At 38.7% G+C, this 24,254-nt stretch overlaps 1 protein-coding gene across 1 annotated transcript; it reads right to left on the bottom strand.

Annotated features, from left to right (window-relative positions):
* Positions 1–254: 254 nt before the first annotated feature.
* ube2h (ubiquitin-conjugating enzyme E2H (UBC8 homolog, yeast)) lies at positions 255–24,244 on the bottom strand. Its single transcript, XM_057323908.1, has 7 exons — positions 23,984–24,244; positions 8,349–8,425; positions 7,296–7,370; positions 7,028–7,067; positions 6,565–6,617; positions 5,311–5,439; positions 255–3,890 (listed from the first exon to the last, which is right to left on the bottom strand). The coding sequence occupies exons 1-7, from the start codon at positions 24,232–24,234 to the stop codon at positions 3,766–3,768; spliced, it is 750 nt and encodes a 249-aa protein (XP_057179891.1). The 5' UTR covers positions 24,235–24,244; the 3' UTR covers positions 255–3,765.
* Between the last annotated feature and the right edge of the window lie 10 nt (positions 24,245–24,254).

Here is a 24,254-nt window from a genome sequence, read left to right as displayed (position 1 = left end):
TGAATAATCGTCTTTAACGCACAATATTTTCCTCACTTTTCGACTTGTGCATTGACTGTCATTGTTCAAAATAGGCCTATAATACATGTCACAAACGGCTAACACACAGTAAATGCATTACACAGACATTTCTAAGGCAGAGGATGAATGTGAATGTTCGCCCAGAGCTGCCTCGAAATTAAAAATATTACATTTTGATTTACATTCCTGAATATTTAATCTAACAAACAAAAAACCAAGACGCAAAGCATTTTGTACACATATTTAATATTTTATTAAAAAAGAAGTTATTACAGTTTACTGTACACAGCTATTTAAGAGATTATAATCCTATAGATAAAGAGCATTTGTCTTTTGTGACAGGCATGCCCACTTCACAATGCAAAAGATAAAAGAAAAGGCAAAAATAAAGAGTAAGGTTAATGGATAAGGAAATAAAAGGGGCAAATTACCGTAATACCTGTGATTAACAAAAAGTGTATGTTTTGATTTTTTTATCAGCGTATCACACACTAGGTACTAAATACAGATACTATTAAAAAAATCCATGCTGTGTGCCCACATAAGCCCGATGTCTGAGCACCCTTTGAAGCACAGGTATAAAAATTAAAGAAGTGGACAGCCAGGACTCAACTAGACTGGACTCTACACCAGACGCATGCAAAAGTGCACTGGAGAGCTGCTCAACACAAATGCAAGAGGAGATGTGATGCCATCGACCCAGAGGCCCAATAGGGCAAGCCTCTGAGGCCATGACAGCCGGAAGACAAAACTCTTCTTCCCTCTCTCTTTCTCTCTCCCTATCAAACAAACAGCTGGAGATCTTGACATTAATAACTGCTGTCCCCTGAACGTGTGTAGATGTGTAGTGCGTGTTTAAGCACTGCGGGTTTATGGGTGCGAAACAAAAAGGAACACACTGTAATTGTTTATTCCACCCCAACCACTAAACCAACTCTGAAGAGCGCCCTCTATCCTCAAACACAAGATATTGTCAATATTACCTGCTCCAAATGGGTGCCTCTGTTTTATTGACATTACAAAATAAATCTGAAAATTAGTAAATAATAAAAAATAAATTCACAATTTCAGTATCATTTCAAATTAAACTTGTAATGGAAGCACACAAATACATGTTTATTTCTCAGCTTCTTTAGTCAATTTTACTCTTTGACATGACAGTTAAAAACAAAGAAACAAATATTAGAACTAAATTTCCACAAGTCCAGGGAGCAAAAATAAAGCAGAAATAAAAGAAAGAGAGAGGCGGAGTGTGTTGTTCCTTATGACACACTGTGTGTGTGTGTTTGTTGCTATGCAACCAAACCACAATCGAGATGCATTTTTCATGTATCTGAGAGACAAGGGTGGGAAGGCCGTGTTGTATGGGAAACAAAGCCTCAATTCAAAAGAAAAGAAAAAGAAGACATCTCTCCCTCTGATTAAGAGACGCAGATTCACATCACCTCACATCGGTCCACTGCCCGTCTCTCGACTACCCCTCACTCAAACACAATACTGCATACAGGTGAGAAAGATGGTGTTTATGTAGAAAACCAGACCGGAAAATATTTGAACTTTTCTTCATTGCACTATTCGGCCAATTCTAGACACGGGCTAAACTTCAAAACTCTTGTTTTGCCCATGAAACATCGATCTGAGAAAACAGCAGAACGCAACTCTGGAGGATAAATATTGGCAGCTTTGTAACAACCACACGAGCCAAGTTTTGAACAGAAAACCCTATGCTATTCCACGGAGGCTGACATCCGCGAAGCTTTTATTTTCCAGACAATGAATAAATCTGGCGGACTGTTTGGCGTCATAATGTGAGAATACTGAATAAACACAACCGAACCAACTAAACGTGGTTCTTCGTGTTTTATATGTTGATTTCTGCAGGTGCGTGTTAAAAATCAAAAGCTCTTTATACAGAACACATCTGCCGTGCCAGCAAAAACTCACCTCCACGTTAGTAAATGTTACTCACTTCAACTAAAACCACAAGTAGGTTCTTATGAATCCTAACCGACGGAGGCAAATCTAACCAAACCTAATCCACCGGATAATGTGTATCCTGACAAGCAGGTTAAGCAAAACTTAAATCCATATGAACATTTTGACTTCACCACCCAGTAAACTAACTAGATCTACATGAGGTCAAACAACATCTAGCGTAGATACAGTATGCACAAGCAATAGGAAAGATGATTACTACAAATGTCTCTTCGACTTTTCTTCGAAGTCCTACACAACTCCACTTCCGTATCATACCACAACGTACAAAAAAGGGAGCCGAAAAGGATGCGAGACAGTAACAGAAAGACAAACACTCTTTTCATATACATTGTTATTAGAAAATGGAACATGGAGAGGCCAGACAGGGCACAGACTGTACTGTTCCTCAGGTGTCTAGAAAATAAAGACTTGTGCTCTTGTTCCTAGACATTTTGAGATGTCTTAAAATCCAGCCAGGGCTTCCACAAAGCAAAAAAACAACAAAAAAAACAGAGCTAGTTGAAAATTAGTGAGCTTCTGTTGAATCTCTGTGTGCTAGCCTCTTTATCTACATCTTTTAGAGACACTCATGTCAAAAGATTTGGAATATAAAGGGAGAGGTGGGGATATTTCCACAGTAGACAAACTGGAGCGGAACTGTGGGACTGGTTTGTATCTATAGACATTAATCAGGGTAAACGCCATATTTAATTTTTTGCAAATAAAAACTAAGATGTGAGGGATAGGTTGTGCTTGTGAAGGTTTTGTCATGTCTAATTTTCACAATACAGGGTTTTTTTTGGTCACCAAATACTTTGCAAAGATGTTTTTATCAATGTTGGGACGGCTAACCGATCGACAGCAAAGTAAAGAACACTGCAACCCAATAAACAAACAATACATCTAACGCTCACAGCTTTGTTTTCATTGGAAAAAATTGATGACATTCTGTAAAATCCTGATGATCATCTTGACACAGCGTGGAAACTTTCCCCCAAGGTGAGACCCAAATAAAAAGTGAAATAAAACGAAAACTAAAATCAACAAAATAACCTGCCATTTCCTTCGGCTAACATTTTTATCGTCACTTAAAAAAAATACAGCTGTTCAAAGAGAAAACAAACAAAAACGACAACCAGGCGATTATTCAAAATGACTTGCACTGGGAAGGTCGAATGGAATCGATCAAACCGCTGAGGTGAAACGAAGAAACAGGGATGTGTCTGGCAAAATGCGTCCAATCCAACAGCAACAACTCCAATTGAAGACCGTCCTCTAATCTGAGGGGGTTTACACGTCAGGGCATCACGGACAGAACCCGCAGGCGTCTCTGATACGCTAGTACGTCACAAGGGAGAAAAAGATGGGCACCCCCGCTTAAATACAGCCTCTGTTTAGAATCCGGTTCGAAAGGTGGATCAGGGAGGAGATGACATGCATTACGGCTGCGCGGCTAGGAAGGTGGAATCGGAGCGAACACTACGAGCCTTTCTTTCAGTGGGGTGACGGAGAGAGCGAGTGAGAGAGTGAAAGAGAGGTCAAGGGAAAAAAAAACAACCACCAGAAAGTAGAGACGGAACACCTAGAGAGGGTGCTGTATTCATCGTCAACGCTAGATATCCATAAAAATCCTGGTTTAGTAATAATAATAATAATAATAACGATAAAAAAAATCACCTTGTTTAAATATGAATCTTTATAGTCTGCTTCGCATGGTTAGGAAATCATATAGTCTCTGTGGTAAAGGGGAGAAACTGTCGCCCCTAACTACAACTCCATGTCCTGCGCTTCGTCCTCTGAAAAATCAGACATGGAGCTTTCTGAAGAGGAATCGCCTGCTCCTTCCTCCTGCTCCTTCAGGGCCTCCTCTGTTGCATATTTCTGGATGTATTCTGGGTGAAAAGGAAAAAGAGCGGGTATGCGGTCAGACAGAATGGCGATTCTTTTATATTGCACACAAAGTTAGCTCACTGCCATCTAGGAACCTCTTGCCTCTGCGAAGTGCATTAAAATCCTTTAGCGCACGGCTAGCTGTGGATTATCCCGCTTATACCACGGTCATTTGCCAAGTTAAATCTTTATTGATGTTTACAGTGAAATTTTTGATCAAACAGGTGAAAATTACAGTGATTTTGTCAGTTACATTTCAAATGTAATCAAACTGACTGGAGCTACCTGTGCGTTAAAGGGTTTTAAAGCACACCTTCCAGCCAATCAGAATCGAGTATTCAAACAGACCATGGTATAAAATAGGTTATCCGAGTATTTCCTTAATAAACAGTGTGCAAAACAGTGCACATAATGCAAATCAAGAGACAGATTAGAAAAAAATGTCACCTTGCGTGAAACTTTCTCAATAGACCAAAATGTAAGTTCATTTGCTACCTATGATTACAGTAAAACTAAAAGAGCACATTCATTTTTTTATCAACAGAGAGCTGTAGATTACATATACTTGGTATAAATTGATAATTAGGAAGTATTAATCAAAATAGGAAAATTGACCACGTTTCTCTGACACAGCTGTGTTACTGACATATAAAGACCATTTTGAAAGACGTAAATAACACTGGTCCTCCTGAAGCACTTCCTGTTTCAGTTTTTTATGAGTCTTAAATGTGTTAGTTTAAGACATTTTGATTTCATTTTTAATGTTGTGATGGTTGTTTTTTGTTCTAATGTTGGGAACAGGAAAGTGCTTCTGTCGTTTTGAAAATTTGAGAATATGTGCATGGACTTACACGTCCCTCCTTTGGTAGCTAAAAATAGAATATCAAATATATCAAACCCGATTTGTGATATCTTTTTAAGCATCGTCACATCTAAAACTTAAACGCATGCATGCATTTTTCCAAGCAGATGTGAAATACAGTGGTGGAAAAAGTTAAGAGACCTCTCCAAAATTGTTTTCTACTTTTCAGAATGTACCATTTACAGGTATGTGTTTAAGAAAAATGATCATTTTTGTTTCATTCTGTCAATTAATGACTAAATTCAGAATAAAAATATTGTTTCGATTTGCATTTATTTGCAAAAAAACTGAAACTGGACAAACTGGTCAAAACAACAAAAAAGCAATGTTTTCAAATCTTGAATACTGCAAAGAAACCGCTTTTATGCGTCTTGGCATGCTCTCAGTCTTGCACATTGCTGTCGGATGACTTTGTCACTCCTGAGGTTTGTTAATGTTGGAATTCAACAGACAATGCACGGGAATGGCTGCAAAAGGCACAACTGGAGTGACCTCTTATTTTCTCAAGACCTGTATGATGATACACATAAGCCCAGAGACTACAAGACACTTCAGATCACCTTTGATTTTCTGTTTGTAGTCCTCTGGCCGGTGCAGGTACATGGCTGCGGCGTCCCCGTTCAGAGGGTCGATGGGGTTCGGGTAGGCCAGCAACTGTGGCAAAAACGACTCGAAGATATTGGTGAGATCTGGAAGGACAAAGACAGGAAACTGAGCCTTTAATACAGGATCACTGGATGTTGTGTTATGAGCTTTACACGTGGCACAAAACTGAGTATTTGTGGCGAGTGACGCGATTATGGTTTAATCTCTCTTGTGCGAGAGCTGCAGTCGTGTATCTCCGTCATAGGCAGGACTGTATGTTCTGGCTGTCAGTCTTTCATACGAATACACAAACTGGACAATGGCACAAGGCAGCTGAGTACATCTAAATTAAGCAGGGGATCATGTGGAGTCAGCTGGTCTTTATGCAAAATAAACCCCCACGGGGTGATCGAGACCTTGCTTGTGACACGGCTACTTGTCAAACAAACAAATAAACATCAAATATTGAGGATAATGTATCAGAACATCACTTTCCAGAAAGCTCATATATATAAAAGGTAGAACCCAACAACACTGTCAATGTAAAAACCAAAGTCAGCTATTTGAAACCTGTTATTGTTATGGAGAACAAAGAAAATTGAGATAGATGAACACACGGTTGTTTTATCATGCTTGTCAGGTGAAGCGATGCCGTTTTCTGAGCTTGCAGGTATTAGGCTCACTGACAGAAGGTAAGAGGATTATGGTACACGGCGATCCGCTCTATTTCTCAAGCCACATCAATGCAATTTGTTCTATTCCTAACCTGTACATCTGATAATATAAACAGTTTCATCGGAAGCACGCATCGATCTGGCTAGTGACTAATAACATAACTATTTATATTTTATTTATATTAATATTTTATTGTATAATGATTGTATTAAATAAACGATTTGTTGAATTTTATTGTATATAATGTTTAATTAAATAAACAATTTATTTAGATTAGTTACAAGTTTAGCCAAGTAAAGGATTTTCTACTGGTTAAAAAAACCTGGCTAGACGTACGTTTAACTTGCTAACTAATGTAATTTACTTGTCATTTCTTTTGCTTGTTATCAGAAATAATCTACAGGGACTCTATTCTTTGCGGACGTTTACCGGAAGTTAAGTTTGGGCCACAAAAGCGTGAATGCGCAGTTACGTTTGTTTAACTGCAACAACTGTTGCGTCCGTCTATACGTGAAGGGTGAATCGAACGGTGAAGATCACATGCACACACATACCATAAAGAGCGGTCCATGTCTGATTGATCACATCTAAACACACGGTCCCTGACCTGGACAAAAAAAGTGACACATTAAAGAAACACAAAACAGAAGCATAAAATAAAAACTATTTCTACTTGAAATCTTTATAATTCATACAGAGTGTACATTTCTTATAGTAACATGATGATAAAATGAATCCATGCAGTTGTTTCACGCAGACTGTAAAAGTTCACCTTGCAACACAGGAATTTCATTTGTTTGCGAAAAAAAGAGCTTTTTTTCTTATTATTTTCAACACAATTTATATTATATTATTCTATGAACATCATTTGATTCACTTTGCTTTGGTGTATTACTCTTAGGGGCGATTCACATTTTGCGTCTAAAACCGCGTGTTAAGTACTCAAAAAGCACCTAAAAGACCCAAAGGTTAAAGAGCCACTAATGTGCTGTGATCTCTCATAAAAAGGAGACTTACGCTTCATCGATGTTCGGATGAAAAATCTTATTCATAAATCCTGTGAAGAGATGAATAAAGATGACATCACAGACAGAACTGAATTGCACAACACTGGTTGTGTCTTACATCAAACAAACTGACATCACAGAAAACTAATCCACCTTACACACCTCATGAGTGACTCTTGGAATGTACTCTGCCCATCATTTTAAAACCACACCAATTTGGTTTGCTTCAGAAAACATTTAAGTGTCCTTTTGAGATCCATGTGTAAGCAATACATTACCTATAGATGGAGATTTGAAGGGGTATTTGTCAGGAAGATCTACTCGCACCTTCCATACGCCGCCTTCATACGGTGCTGACGCAAAAAAACCAGAAACAAACAATGGCTAGTAAGACACAATGCAACGTGCTGATGTTTGCGTGTTTTGAAAAGACAAGCAGTAATGCCTACATGCATCTCTAAGTGACTAAGAGAACAGTCTTTGTATTCAAAAATGACTGTGTGTGGGCACAACAGCACTACCTAATTTGATCATTACAAACTGGGCATTTAAAGGAACACACGTGTGGGTGTGTACACATGTGTACTGCTGTTGTCGGTAGGATCTGAATTTGTTGGGGCACGGCGCAACATGCGTTCCATCCAAGAATAGCCTTCCGCAATATGACCTGTGTGACTTAGCAGCTCTAACTAGGAAAGGTGGCAATGCTGGAGAAGCCACAGCAAAGGCTCATTTCTGTTTTGAAATGGACCCCAATAACAACAAAAACACACTCCACTGAGTTCTTTTTTGGTGAACAATGACGGCACGTCCGAAACTAGGAGATGTGTGGGGTGAGCGTGGTTAAATTTGCTGTAGTGTCATCGATGATTCATGTGATAGCTGGTTAGAGGCATCGACTGACTAATTCTCATTTTTTGAAGTTAAATTTCACCCTACAGTTAAAAAAAAGAAAACGAAGGAGAAAACACTGTTATAGCTCATTTGCCTAATTGTCATAATTGTGTCATGATGAAAAAAAGAAAATAGTCACAAATATTTATTTATTTTGCTTTACAAAAAATTAATTTTGTATTTTTGAATGAGGTCACTTGTGCGCAATGAACCTCACCTGAATCACATCCATTATAGGGGTAATATCAATAACAATAACATTATTAAAATCAATAACAACAATAGTAATAATAATAATTTAAAACCTTTTTATTTATTATTATTATTATAACAATAAAAACACAATAATAACACATAATACCTGCTAATGGGTGAGATAATTGGGTGAAATGTATGGGATACATCTGAATGTTCAGGCAAAACAAATAAAAACTTACTTCCTTGTGGTCCATAAAACTTGACTACAAATTCGTTGAGTCCACTCAAGATCGTGACTTCATGTTTACTCTCAATGCTATAAGAAAACTGTTAAGGCAAACTCAAGCATTTCGATATTAGTCAAACCAACTTGCAACAAAAACATTTTTTTTTCAGACAATACATCACCGGAAGGGTCAACTTTCCCCTGTGAGCTTTTTATAAAGTTTAATCTAAGTCAGATTCGATTCGATGATGAGTTTACAAAAATGACTATTAACCTCAAATGACAAAGGGCAGGAAAAAATACATTTATTTTGTCGCACAGCCACTGTTGAGGAGCGGAACACAAAAATAGACTTTCCAGCTATTAAAAATAAAGTCTGTACCAACAGATCAATCAAAGTATTTGCAAAGATCCTCACTTTATCCATCGACCTTCAATAAGTATCATTAGGTTCAGTTCAACGGATCAAATTGCAAAAACGCACCCAGCGATGCACAAACACACACGAGGCATCAAAGCAACTCAATACGATGCTGCTGTCATTAGCTATGGCTGTCAGCTTGTCACTTCTCATATTGCCAGCACAGACAGCAGAAGTCAGACCCTCGCCGAGCAAGACAATACACGTTTAACAACCGAGACCATGGCGAGACCAGGGGATCCTAAAAGAGTCCTTGATCTCTGCTTGATTCCATAAACTCAGCATTATCAAGCAGACTTGGCCATTGTCATGTTTTTTTTATCTGATGATGCTATCAGTGTGTATCGTGTGTCAGCTGTTGTGTAGGTTCTGCCGTGACTTAAAGCCTGGATTGGAGAGGTTTTGTTGAAATTGTAATGTATGGATTTTATATGAATATAGATAAATGGAAGCTATATGGGAAAACAATAATCGATGTTTAAAAATACTTATAAATGTATAATGAAGTCAGTTAAGTCAAGTCTGTTAAAATAAAAGTTTGTTCCATGTGATCAACTGTTCAATTACTTTTTATTTATTTATTTATTTATGTCAAATGTCTAGTGATTTAATTTCATTTTCGATTAAACCGATCATTCTTTTTCTTGTCGAGGGGATCTTGAAGACACCAGCTTGCAGTCCTGTTCTTTGCATTTTTCACAAATTATACAATGCAGTTATCTCAATTTAGGGGAACAGGTCACCCAAAAAATCATCATTTACTGACCCTCAAGTTGTTCCAAAGCTGTATAAAAATCTTTATTCTGTTGAACACAAAAGAAGATATTTTAAAGAATGCGGGGAAACTAAACAGTTCTTGGGCACCATTAACTACCATATAGTTTTTCCCGTATGGACTATGGAAGTCTATAGTGCCCCAGATCTGCTACAAATATTCATCCAAATATCTTTCTTTGTGTTCAGCAGAACAACAAAATTTGACGGTGAGTACATGATGACGGAAGTTTCATTTCTGGGTGAACTGTTCCTTTAAATCTGAACAACATGAGACACACAGGTATCAACAGAGATATGGTGGCTGAATATTGAACATTTTTTTCATTTTTTTATCCCAAGAGATCAGATTTAGTTCAGGAATGCGGCCATCTGGAAGATCGTACAGGTCGCTTGTCATATAAAGATGGAGGTGTTTTTGGAGGCTTGTGCCTGTATAGTCATTCAAAAAACAGTTTCTACACTCACACAGAAACATGAAGTCTTTGAAGGCAGTTTAATAGACTGGCCCGCTGTTTCATTATCACAGTAACCCCACAGGAAGTGAGAAATTCATATTTTCAGTACAGGCAGAAAAATACATGTCACTTTGATCTGCAAGCCATCTTCTGCATCGTTCATTTAACATCTCTTAATATGCGAGATACAATCCTCTAACAATTCTTCAGCAGGAATATAGCACACGTTCGTCCTCTGAGGCATTGGTGACACAGATTTAAAATAGACAGCTATTAATTGTTCCTGTAGCTCAATTGGTAGAGCATTGCATTAGCAACACAAATGTCATGGGTTTGATCTCCAGGGAACACAAATACTGATAAAAAATGTATAGATTGAAGGTACTGTAATCTGCTTTGGATAAAAGCCATGTGTCCAATTTTGATGTCCAAGTGGTCCATTTATAATCCTCATATAATGTCTACCCACCTATCTCATCCTCTCCCCTTCAATGCATTTGCATAATGGTATATTATGGCTTAATCTGAACAATGTTCTTGATCGTACGTGTATAATGTAATCCCATGTTTACACGTCAGATCAATAACCTAAAGACTTAAAGGGGCAGTACACTCAAATATCTAACAAACAAGTTCTTCACACACAACTGTGCTCTAGCATTTCTTCCACTCATTTTTGGTTGTCCGTCCCTTTAAAGGGATAGTTCACCCAAAAATGAAATATTTTGTCATTATTTACTCACCCTCAAGTTGTTCCAACCCTGTATAAATGTCTTTGTTCAGGCTGAACACAAAGATAGATTTATGGAAGAAGGTTTGTAACCAAACAGTTCTGGGGCACTAAAAAAAAGTTGCTTTTTAAAAATATTTGTTCTGTTGAACAGAAAACAAGACATTTTGAAAAATCTAGGAAAGCAAACAGTTCTGGGGCACTATTGACGAACATTGTAATTCTTCCTTCATTGGTAGTCAAAAGTACCCCAGAACATTCTTCCAAATATCTTTCTCTGTGTTCGGCAGAGCAACAAAATGCATTCAGATTTGGAACAACTCGTGGGTGAGTAAATGATGACAGAATTTTTATTTTTTGGGTGAACAATCCCTTTCAGAAACACAGTCAGACCAGCGCTCGTGAGGTTTCGGCAACAAACGCTCCAGACATCCGCCAGCTGTTACAGTTGGTGGCACAATGTCGTCTTATGAGCACATTATTACTAATATTTGTAAACTCGTGTGAACAAACAGGCTGAGACTAGCATGCGTTTGGGATGATGATCTAATAAGGAAGCTGTCTTGCGTGGTGCGTTTGGTTGAAAAGTACAAAAAATCGCCAGCAGCTATGCGGCTAAACTCCACTTGGTTTTTACAGATTTCTTTCTTTCTTGTTTCAAATAAACAACATAACAGTAACAAAAATGAGATAAAAACTGTAATACAGGCACGCAGTCGGACGAACAGGTAAAGTGTGTTGTCAGTGTTTTCATTCACGCTGCTAAACCTAACCTGACGGCCGTGTTAAATCGCACCGTGAGTCACAGACTTCAATTAGAATTCAATCTGTCTACTGTGAGAAAGACTCAAACACAAACACAGGTTTCCCTTCCCTTCCTTCCTATAGCAACATATCTCTCCATTTACTCAGATTCGCCAAGGATGAGCGGTGGTGTCCATCAAGACTCGTAAGCACATGAGTGTGTCCTTTCCCCAAACACGTTCATTCATTATTACTAACAAAGACGAGAGAGAATATCGTTCTCCAGACGCTAATGCGAACGGCTGGTGCGGGGAAAATATTTGCCATCTGTGTGAAAAACAGTCTCCTTGTTAGCTCCACGTTACTTACAGATGATTAAAGATAACACATCACCGTTCTCCCGCAGGCCTGATGCGTTTGTGTGAGCGTCGTGATCTAAAATATTCATGTTGATGCCAGGAGCTGTGGACATTCTGTCCGGCGCATTTGCAATTTGTAGCACTCTGACACCTTAAGTTCACCTACTGTGTCTTAACAGTAGCATCTGGAGTTCATGGTACACATGTATTAAAGCACAAGCACAGTCACGCTTGGGTCCTCCCACAAACCAAATAGCCAAATCAGGATTTTGTGCTATTGACCATTTTTACTTAAACCTAACATGAAGTGCGACAGAGCACAACACTGACCATACACTATGTTAGTTTTAGTTGTTTTACTCATTCATTGGAGGGACAGTTCACCCAAATTCTGTCATCATTTACTCACCCTCGAGTTGTTCCAAATGTGTATAAATGTATTTGTTCTGATGAACACAGAGAAAGATATTTGGAAGTATGCTTGTAACCAAACAGTTCTTGGCCATCATTGACTACCATAGTAGGAAAAATTACAATGGAAGTCAATAGTGGCCCAGAACTGTTTGCTTTCCTACTTTCTTCAAAATATCTTCTCTTGTGTTCAACAAAGAAATTTATAAAGCAATTTTTCCTACTATGGTAGTCAATGGTGGCCAAGAACTGTTTGGATATAAGCATTCTTCCAAATATCTTTCTCTGTGTTCATCAGAACAAAGATATTTATACAGATTTGGAACAACTTGAGGTTAAGTAAATAAGGACAGAATTTTCATTTTTGGGTGAACTGTCCCTTTACGTTTTCCAAACGTGTCGCAACTAATATTTTCTGGATGGTTTCTTGGGCGCTGCATAATAGTCCGATGCTTACATCACTACTAAAGCAACCAATGCCGAAACACCATATATTAATTTCACAATCTAAACAAATAGATCCGATTTCACCACTTGCAAAATGAAAGTGTGAATAATCTATCCTAAGAATCAGATCTACAAAACAAATTGGTTTTGTCTGCAGTGTGAACGAAAGCTTTTTGTGCGAAAACGCAGCAAGGATATCACTGTCTGCAGCCATGCACTCACAGCCACGCGCACCATTTTTCTCAAGTTAGGCGGATGAAAGACAGGAAGTGTGGCAGATTTTAGTCTGCACAACACACTGAAAGGAAGTACAGAAGTTCACAGATGGAAAAAAGAGAACAGTCGCCTTAAGATTTCATTTAACCAGAAACTGAAAATGGGTCACAATTTGCATGGGGTTAAAAAGGACGCCATCTATGGACACTTCCTATCCTAGTGTAACCTCACACCTTCCCCAGGCAGCTGCCGGACTCAATGACTCGCTGTGTAAATGTGCTCCGCTCTGGACTAAAGTTATGTTATGTTATGTTATGTTATGTTATGTTATATGTACGGCCCACATGGGTCACGTTAGTTGTAAGGGTATAAGCATAGGGTTTTCTTTACGTTAACATGGATGGCAGCAGTTTAACAAGTTTGGCGTCGGCAAACTGAAGTAAAAGAAGGAACTGGAAACAGACAGACGTCTGTCAATGGTTAGTAAACCATCGCTGACAGAAGTACAGTTAAGCTAATGTTTTTCAATCTTTCAGTTAAGTCACTGCCTTAGAAGGACCGTTCACCCAAAAATGAAAATGCTTTTATTATTTATTCAACCTCATGTTATTCCAAATCGGTTTGAGAAGATATTTCGTGAAATGTCCCAGTGGTTTTGTGCCAAACAATGGAAGTCAATAAGGTCCAATGTTGCTTGGTTTGAAGCCATATACAGATGGATCTCACTGTACCACAGCAACAATTTAAACCGAGCACACCGGTCAAAACAGTGACCCCAGACACAACCACACATAAAATGCCAATTTTCACATTCTTGCTTATTATTGGGCCTCTATATTGTATATATTCCTTACATATGTGAGATGAACAGCACAGATGCAAACATGTGATCTACAGTATATGGGCCTCTTATAGATGCTTATACTACTATTAGGGATGTAACGATTCACCGTGAGCCGGTTGAAAATCGATTATAATGTGTGACGATTCAAATCGGTTGAAGTGTGAACTGAATTGCAATACATTTTTTGAACAGCAGGGGCCGCTATTTTCACTGCAGACATGCTGATATTTCTTAAATGCAAAAAAATCCAAGAAAAGCACAGACAGTATTAGTTTGTTTATATTAAAGAGACCTTTTCTTTTATTAATTTGTTTTAAAATTGCAGTTTAGTTTTTGTTATTTGAAATAAAACATAATTTTACTATACAAAGAAACGTGAAGCATTTAAGAAATAATGCAAGGGAAGTTGTTCATTTTTAATTTTTCAACTCATTTTGTAAAAATAAATTCGTGAGTAAATCGTGAATAAATCGCATCGTGAGATCAGAATCGTGAATCGCATCGCATCGTGAGCTGAGTGAATCGTTACATCCCTAACTACTATTATGAACCACTTCGTATAAACATGAATGTTAGTAGCCATCTGTAACCATCTTTGAGGTCTGTTGAATAAACGTTGTCACATTTGCAAGCCGTTGCTAACATGCATATCACACACCTATGGGACATACTGGCACATAAGTGTGCATCTGTTGATCTAAAAGCAAACAGCAGGCGGTCGGTCGTGTGTGTACAGTACCACCGGTCTTCTTCAACAAAGCACAACTAAAAGCTTTTACCTGCAAGATTTGCAACTTTATTCGCATCTTTCAACCTGCCACATAGCTGCCCTTAAACCCAAGCAAGAAGTAATGACTACTAGGTCCCACAAAAACTGACAGAGTATGTAAACAGAAAAAAAGAAGCTTAACACCCTTTTGAATACACTGATCTATTCAGGGTTATATTTAAGCTATAAAAGCACATGGGTGGTATTTTTAGCTGCTTCTATTTGGGGAGGGGAACACTGCACACTGATGGTGTAAGCTAACATCTATGGATGCATATTAAAATACACACGAAGATGACTAAAGACAGATGCATGAGCACTATGGAGCCAGTCTCGGTGTTACCTTGAGCTGGTGGAAATGTTGACCATCGTGATTGTGTGTTTAGCAGGGTCGAAGCCCAGCTGACCTCTGGCACACATGGCTAGAACGGACCCTGTCCTTAAATGGTGTCCGTTATGCCCAAAGCCATTTCACACAGGGTCCCATAAAGAAATTCACAAGAAGCTTCGAAGACTGAACTGGAAATGTAGTAGCGACAAAATAATGCTTTCTGTTGGCAACACTGGATCGCAAAGAACCAATGTAAGAATGTGTTTGTTTATGTTAACAAGATAGAACGTACACCCATTTGGCTACAAACCCAAGCAACAGATTTGGCTACTTGTGTCACTGTGGCTAAAAACAATACATTTAACAATTATTTAACTTTGATCGTCTAAAGAAAAAGTGAGGAAGGGAGCAAAAAATAGGACAAATCCATTGACACCGCCTTGCTTATGGTTTTACATCTGGGTGGCTTACTTACAACTAAGAAAAATATAAAGCCTGTTGTAACCTTAAGGACAGGAAATGACATCAGAGGCTCACAATTTCTGCAGTTAAAAAGCGGTTTCAGATGTGCATGTCCGCTGCAATACTCTCTTACAGAAACCAATATCACATAACCTGACAAACCTTCACTTTTAATCTGAAGCCAGATGTCTTTATCGTTTCTATTAATTGAATGTGCATTGATTGTTCTCTGTAAGGGAAATAACCAGGACCAGCGTAATTCTTCCTAAAATCAATTTCCCTATGCAAAGCAACCACACAAAACTGACCACACGCACCTAACATTCCAAAACTGTACAAGTGTTAAAAACTTCCATCTCATCCTCGATAAGAAATGGCATAAACCTGCTTAACATATCAAGTCCAAAAGCCAGACCGTGTTAGGCCAGGACGAAACGTGAAGCATTTCGATCACTGTAAAGCAAGGCAAATCTGTTTTGATTTACTCCGCATGTGAGGGGCTAACCTCCGACATCCCAGGTTTCCTATTCCAAGCGGAATGCTGTAATCTGAAGCACTGTGTTGGGATAAAAACGTATCCCAGAGGCCTGCACATAAGCCAAGAATACTGATGGAGCAGAAGAGACAGAAAAAGAAAAGCCTCGACACACTTTACATATCAATGCCAGTCTGAAGCCACAGTTCAAGGCAGTAAAATCTAAATGGAAATGCTCTCCTGGTTAGAAAACTGCAACTTGTGCAATGCAACGTATGAACTATACTTGTGTCCCATATGGTAAACGATTCAATGACATGGCCGCACATGAAATTGCGTTTCCAAGAATTAAGACAATGAGTAGAGGCATTAAAAGGCAATAGCGTTAATAAAGGATCTTTCTGCTCTCCTAAGGCCAGGTCGTGAACACAAACCAGCTCAATGCCACTTTCAGCCAGAATTTCAAACCCATGCAGTGGCCAAGTAGAACCTGATCTCATTTCCATAGACAAACAGCAACAGAGTACAACAATGCGTTTTCATTAGTCTTCTGTTTAGTGTAATTCCACCATCACATTATTAAAATGCTTATTTGTCCCCTCTATTTTCCAGAACAAGGGTTCCCAAAATGTATTTAAAGAACCACTGAAATATGTTAAAAGCGGCCCTAACACACTCGGTTTCTGCCAATCTCATATTAATCTCGAGTACCTATAGAGTAGTATTGCATACTTCATATCTTCGAAGAGTATTTAGTTTGATCACATTTATAAAAGATAGATACAGCTGTACGATTATTTCCGAAAGCAAACGGCGCGTGTGGGGGGGAGGGGTAGGCTGAACTGAAGCACGTGCGCACCCATTGCCAACAAAACACAGACATCAGTTTCACTCACCGCATGCGGTTCATGTCCGGCATCTTTTAGCGCTGGGACGGCTCCATATATCAGTTTCAAACGATCTCTAAATCCAGCGTTATATCCACCGTTTATATAACATTCATCACCCAAATGCAGTGAACAAACAAACACCTGAACTTCGCAAACGTACGCTCTCTCTCTCTCTCTCCTGCACACAAGTGAAACTGACGTCTGCGCATGCTCCTTCTCCTGCTCTCCTTGCTGCCGCGTGGGCGTGCCGCATGCTTTTCTGGGAGAATTGTCCAATAAGGGACTAAGAAAAATTGTTACGAAACAGTTTTATATGTTCGAAAAAAACTTTCTGAAACCTGTACGATCGCTGGGGGAGTGTATCGAGCACAGAAATTTTACTTAAAACACCCAACTTGTTTTTTGACAAGTTAACCATGTTAAGCATGAGAAGACAGCGCGTTTAACATTGTAGAGAAGTCAGAATGCATGACACACCGTTGCACCACCCCTTTAAAATGGAAATGATGAGGGGGAGAAATACATATTCACTCTCTTATAGCAGAGTACTTTTTTGTGCTTGTCATTGTGACTTTATACGACTCAGAGTGTTGAAAAGAACAAAACCCACAGAAAAACATTAAGAGACCATTTAAAATTTTATTAAAAATATATTTTAAAACTTTTTCTACATAAATGTACAAATATTACTGTTGTATTGTTTAAAAGTGAATATGAACTTGTTTTCTTTGCAGTATTTGAGGTCTGAAAAAATACAGAGCATCCTTTCTGTTATTTTGACCCGTTTCTCCAGTTTTCATTTTCTGTAAATAAATACAAATAGAAACGGTTTATTTTAAAATTTGGGAGAAATATTGCTAGTGCTTCACAGAATGATAGAAAAAAAAACATTTGACCTAAACATACCTAGAAATATTAAATTCAGAAAAACTGAAAATAATTTTGAAATTATCTCTTATTTTTTTTATATATATATATATATATATAGTACTTAACTAGCATTCAATTATAAAAAACTATCTAAACTATCAAATTTGCATCTTTATATTGTTTTCAACACTAAACATAATGTACATAATAACCTTCGGATCAGTGAAGTCATCCAAGCCAATTGAATGAGGAAGTGAGCTTTCTGACCGACTTAGTACTTCAGACTGTGTTCTATTCAGTCTGATTCACCAGTTAGCAGCACCAAATGATCTGTTCTGGAACAGGACAGCGCGTTGTCAAAATGTTATTTATGCAGGAAATACTGGAGTCTATATGAGGAAGATTATTATTACCTAATAATGTTCCAAACAAGTTTGATCAAGCCACTTTAACCTTATGTCACCTTAATGGGTGGTATGCTTCCTTTCAGAACAAGAGTTGCTGACATCTACATACACGAACAAAAGATCAAAAAAGCCTAGTCTTGGTTTTCTGGCTGCTCTAAGCAGGTTTCTAAAGGGGTTACAAAGGGCAGGGTCCATCAGCACTCAACACACCACGGCTCAGGCACGCATATCACCTGAAACATCCTGCAGCGCTCTGATTAAGCGTCTGCACCTCAGCTGATTACACGCCTCTCACCGTCGCAATACTTCAAATAAACAAGTGCTACTAAACTTGCCATATCCATACTGTTATTACACTCTCACCATGCATCAGATAGTCCAATATAGGTCAGGAAGATATTAATACACATCAAAGATAATCTGATTATCAAGTTTAACACGGTCGATTACATTAGTTCATCTTCGGCTTTTAGATTTGATCAAAGAGGTGATCGTTGTGTGTTTTGGACCGTTGTAAAAAGCATCTCATCTATTCTCTAAGGAGGGGGGCATGCATGCACGCCGCAGCCCCACATCATCAGACAAAGAGAGGAACTAGGAGTGCATCTGTTTTTCAGCCCGAGGTTGGCCATGCGTGCAGGAAACCGCAGTGTTATTGTGGGATTACAGAGGGCCTCAAATCTCCCACTGTCAGGGGACAGACGCATCCACGAACCGGCTATTTACTGTCCCCGTCTGTCAAATTGACTGTAACAGAAACAACCCTTTACAATATTACTGTATAAGACTCTGCTAAAGAGATTATTTAAAATGTTCAAGTTAATTATTTCTCTTTAAACTATAAATAACACACAATTATTTTACAAGGCATATCAATATGTTAATATATATTTATATAAACAAATAAAAAATTAGGAGGTGGTAGAAATCGTGACGGGCACGAGCAGTGAGGTTTTGAGACTCCAGCAAACGGGGCAGGCCGGATGTCATCTCGCACACAAAGAGGGCCAATCACACCGAATAAAGCTTGGTCCTACACACCAGGGCCTCAGTCTCAGCACCACAGGAATCCAACGCACTTCAATAAACACACAGGGCGTTTGCACAATCTCTCGCTCCACTTTAGGCACCTGAAAACCTCTGAACGTCTTACCTCGATTAATAATAAATGCTGGCATACTAAGAATTCCTACCTTGAGTTTTACCCTCTGAGCTTCATGCCACTCCCCCTTCTTGCCAAGCCACATACATGGAGTGTGGTAACAAACCTTGAGGCTGACAACAGCTGGTATTATGACGGAGACTCCGTGCCAAAGAAAGACAGCGTTCTCGTGGTAAGGTGCGAATCAGCCTGAGATAGTGGCTTGCTTCACGGCATTACTATTCGATCACTAACAGCCTTTCGGGAGAATTTGATACAGCCAAATGCTGTTTACAAACAGTGATGCCTGGGTATCTTAGAGAAGGTGGGATTGCATAACCCTCTTTGAAGACGTCTAACAGTAAATCTCTTTATTTTTCGGTTTAGAATTGCTTAGATGGCCTTTGTTTACGTGTCTTAAAGTGATAGTTCACCCAAAAATACCTAATTCTGTCATCATTTACTCACCCTCTTTGTCATTTCAAACCTGTATGACTTTCTTCCGCAGAACACAAAAGAAGATATTTTTAAAAATGTTTTAACTGGCCCCCATTCCCTTTTATTGGTTTTGTGTCCATACAACGGAAGTGAATGGCGGCCAGTGCTGTTTGGTAACCAACTTTCTTTAAAATATCTTCTTTTGTGTTCTGCAGAAGAAAGAAAGTCATAAAGGTTTGAAATGACAAAGAGGGTGAGTAAATGATAACAGAATTTTCCTTTTTGGGGGAACTCTGCAGCCGAACGAGTGGATAGAAGCAGTATTGCTTTTAGTTCATAATCCCCTACTGTTTCTTAGCAGTCATAACCATGGAATACTCGGCTGATGGTAAAAATGTGTGCATATTTAAAAAAATATGCAAGAGCTAAAAGCAATCCCAGTGGCCACTACAGCATTTATAAACGGGTCATGAATGTATTCTCATTTCTCAAATAATTCCTCAGAGAGATTAACAAGACACAGTAAGACTAGCACTTGATAAAAGGATAGTTTACCCAAAAATGAAAATTCTGTCATGAATTACTCACTCTCTAGTGGTTCCAAACCTGTATACATTTCTTTGTTTGGTTGAACACAGAGAAATATATTTGGACGAATGCTTGTAACCAAACCCCATTGACTACCATAGTAGGAAAATTTACAATGGTAGTCAAAAGTGCCCCAGAACTGTTTGCTGTCCTACATTCTTCAAAATATCTTATTTTGTCTTCAACAGAACAAAGAAATTGATAAAGTAATGTTTCCCTATGGTAGTCAATGGTGGCAAGAACTGTTTGGTTATAAGCATTCTTCCAAATGGTTTTCTTGGTGTTCATCAGAACAAAGAAATTTATACAGATTTAGAACAACTCGAGACTTGTAATGTGAGTGAAGACCACTATCTAAAATGGGAATGGTTCAGACACATCACTGTAAGCATTAAAACATAACAATAAAGCTGTCTGCTTCAGCCGCAAGAACTTTAACTGATTCGACAAAAATTGTGAAACACATTGCAAACAAGATTAGTCAAACCTTTGGGTGCTCAGTGAAATGGTACACCTGACCGATTGCTAAAGATTTCATGAGGATAAATCATTACACACACGAGGTAAATTGACCTTGTTAACTATTGATGCGCATTAAAGCCAATGAAATCAGTATGAAATGAGCACGTTTGTTACATTTGGTCTAGATAATCAGATCAAGGTTTGGCAATGCGAGAAAAAAAAACACAAGATAAGATCCAGCAGAGCTCAGTCTATGCTGATTAAATCAGGAGTTTCGGATAAATTAATTCACAAGACCTACATCCTTCAACGAACAGATGATACGCCAAATGAGAAATGCAACAGATGTTACGCAACATATTTACAGTATGCTATTCCATGCTTTTGCATGGGAACAGCCAGCTCTGACCTGTTTGAACATGTTTCAGAAGTATCTGGTGATGTCAACGATGGGTCATCATCCCTCTCTCTCTCTCTCTCTCTCTCCCTCTCAAGCTTAAGAAGTGCTTAAGGGAGCTCGGCAACGCCGAGGTCATTCAGACACTTATTTTGCGAATTCCCAGTTGAGCATGCTCCAGATTTGCAGCTCTCTGGTGCCTGAACAAAATTACGGCACGTGGATGATCGCAGTGTCCGATCATCGGAACAACACTGCCTAACTGGTCCTCCTGCCATTCCTGTCCTTTATAAGGAGGTATGAATTTCAGGTTTTGGTTACACATAGAGGTCAAAGGGAGAATGCATCAGTGACTCACCAAACCAATGCGCTTTAAAGACAATGATGCTTAGATCACATGCAGCAGGACTTCCACGCAGTTGCAAACACTTGCCCCAAGCAACAGGAGGAACTTTGGAAACCTGTTCGCAGTTGTCATATGCCTGTCGGTCTCCACATAAGGGGATAGGGAAGTTGGCTGTTACTGCACATTTTGGGGGAGGGTGGGCTACTTAGCATGTGTTTTGCAAAAGCTCTAAGGAATGGGAGAAATTTACTAGTCAACCCACCAAAGACGTGCCATTCCTGTTCTAGACTATCTACAAATCTTTGCATGATTAAACTTACTGTATTTAAAGCTGCAACTCGTCAGTTTTTTAAAAAGTAATAAACAAAATATGTAATAGAAGGAGGAAACTTAATTGTCTGATAATGATTTATATTTCGAGCCGTCGGGTACAAGTTCATTCTTTAAAATAATTATGTATTTTGTGTTTCAAACACTATCTAGAGGCAAGAGTCACTTTAAAGGTAAAGTACCATTTCTGTGCCACTAGCATCACGGAACGAAAGACCAAAATAATGCCGTTTTCAAACAGAAACACATGTCAAAAAAATGTCTTTGGTTATACTGATAAAGGCGCTTTAGATGCTCAGGCAAACACAGCACCACAAGTGTTTACATTTACCTATAAATGGCTCCTATTCTACTCCAACATCCAAAAAAGATAGAAAAAAAACATTTTTTAATTTAGTATCCAGTTTGGACAATTACTGTGCTCGTGTTTTCCTAGTAAATGGTTTGTGGGCATCCAAAATAATTATACAGGAGGCCAAAATTACATCATTACCGTTTTTATCTTTGTGTACATGTCTGAATTCCTCCGCCTAACTACTCTGAAAGGAGGAACATTTTGGCCTTACTTGTTACACCTGCTTGAAGTGCTGTAAATTATTTGCCCCTACCATCAGCCGTTTAAAGTAATTAAAGCTTTTCACATTTACCCTCCACCCCCCAGCCCAGATCCTGATCTTCAAGAAGGAAAAACTGTCGTTCAAATGTTTAGTCCCGCCCACTTGCAGTTTCCGGGTAGTAACAGACGGTCCAATCAAAAAGCAAGTTCCTGCTGAAGACAAAAACATAACGAGACATTCCCAGAGTCTTTCATGATTTACAACGTAGTTTCACAGTGGCCTTTTAAATATGCACTTCATAAAATTACAATCAATCGGCATTAACTATTCGTATGAACAAGTTGAGCTCAAACAATGTGAAACACGAAACTTTACAAATCTTAAGAGCAAACAAACATATTCTTTAAGTTTAACATAGAACGACACCACAGCACTTCATAAATGATCAACAAAACGTGACAAACGCGAGTTCACAGTTTAAAAAAACACGAGTTCTAGATATTTAGACGCACAAAAAAAAATACTCAAAACACAATGACAGCACAGCCAAAACACGTACGATACGAATGTTTGGGTACACGCGCACAACCGATTTTTGACCCCGCTGCAGCAAAAGTGTGCGATAAACACAACTCAACAAAAACTTTTGTTGTGTGTCATGACATGTAAACTAAATAGATTCTTATGGATGGTTGTGACACCGAGTCAACATCCACACCCCAACGACTGTATCAACAACACAACTTCCCCTTCCTCGCGTCAAAAGCTTTAAAATCAGAAAAAGAGAGAATCTGGAGAGAAAACGAATTTCCTGTCAGCACGTTTAACCCCAAACGAGAACATTCAACCTTAACAAAAGCCAGAAAAACAAGATGGATTCTCGATGCAAGGGAGAAAAACAGTCATACAAACGTCATTTCATCCCATTTAAGGGTTGTGCAATGACATTAAATGTGAAGTTTGTCTCATTTCTGATGTGCTATTATGTCAAGTGCTTTGCTGGATTAAACCTAAGGCCGTCTTTACTGTTATTTACATCAACAAACTGTACACGCGGACCCTGTTTTTTTTTCTTCATTTTGTATAAATCTATCTATCCGTGCTAGCAGACAAAGACACACCTACAGATGTCTATTTGGACAATTGTCCGGGAACAAAAACAATCAAAAATAAATAAATAACTGTCTGTTATGTTGGTTGTGCTAACTCGCTAGCAGGCCAAATGCATTAACAGCAACATTCACTATTTAAATCGAAAACATGTCTCATTTTGTCAAATATTATATAAATACAGATATCTGAACGTTAGATGTACAAATGTGCATTTGAATCCAACGGATGTCAAGTCTTAATGTGGCTTTGACACCAGTAAATAAGAGCAAAGCGACGAGAAAAACACACAAGACACAGAGCAATACATCTGCTATAAATAATCCTCAACATTTCTGCCTTTGAACACGGACAACGTACAAATGTGATCGAGAAAAATCATATTTTTAGCTTTAGTCTGCGAATTGTGTTATTTGAGAAACGAACGTCTGCAATTCTTGGCTTTGTTGCTGGCCGCACTGACAACCATCAAAACACTTTTGTTGTCAAAAGCTGATCACCATCCAGTAAACGATTTTAATGGCTTTGACAACTGTTTTTCATATCACGCGAACACGCAGGACGGTTTAAAGACAGTATGAGATATGTTTTCGGACGATTGTCATGAATACTGGAGGTATTTGTTAGCAACAGCTTTACAGTATTTGTGTTGTTTATATCTTAAAGGATACAGTTTCACCACGTCTGTGTCCATTCGTCTTTTGCCCGGACTTGGAGACGACATCTTTATCTCTCCTCTTTCAGATGACCAAAGCTCAAATCTTCTGCGTCTGATTCTTGATCCCTTGGCCTCTATCGAAACTGTATATTTTTGAACATTGGCATACGGCAGGCTGTCGGTTCTTGAGTTATTTTTCGCTCTCCACTTTCTGTCCGCAGCGGATAGTACTGGTAGTTCTCTGCCCGAACAGCTCTCTCTCATAGCTATCTATCCCTCCGCGG

Source organism: Triplophysa rosa, linkage group LG24 (genome assembly GCF_024868665.1).
Source record: "Triplophysa rosa linkage group LG24, Trosa_1v2, whole genome shotgun sequence".
In the NCBI taxonomy this organism is placed as follows: domain Eukaryota; kingdom Metazoa; phylum Chordata; class Actinopteri; order Cypriniformes; family Nemacheilidae; genus Triplophysa; species Triplophysa rosa.
Note: the sequence above shows the minus strand (reverse complement) of the source record. Positions and strands in the feature narration are given on the sequence as shown.

Excerpts from the sequence above, each read along its gene's own strand:
- ube2h (XM_057323908.1), bottom strand. The coding sequence starts at position 24,234 with ATGAGAGAGAGCTGTTCGGGCAGAGAACTACCAGTACTATCCGCTGCG. Across the intron at positions 7,371-8,348 it reads GTTTTATGGACCACAAGGAA|CACCGTATGAAGGCGGCGTA; the intron begins GTAAGTTTTTAT and ends TTTTTGCGTCAG. Across the intron at positions 6,618-7,027 it reads CATCCGAACATCGATGAAGC|GTCAGGGACCGTGTGTTTAG; the intron begins GTAAGTCTCCTT and ends TTTTTTGTCCAG.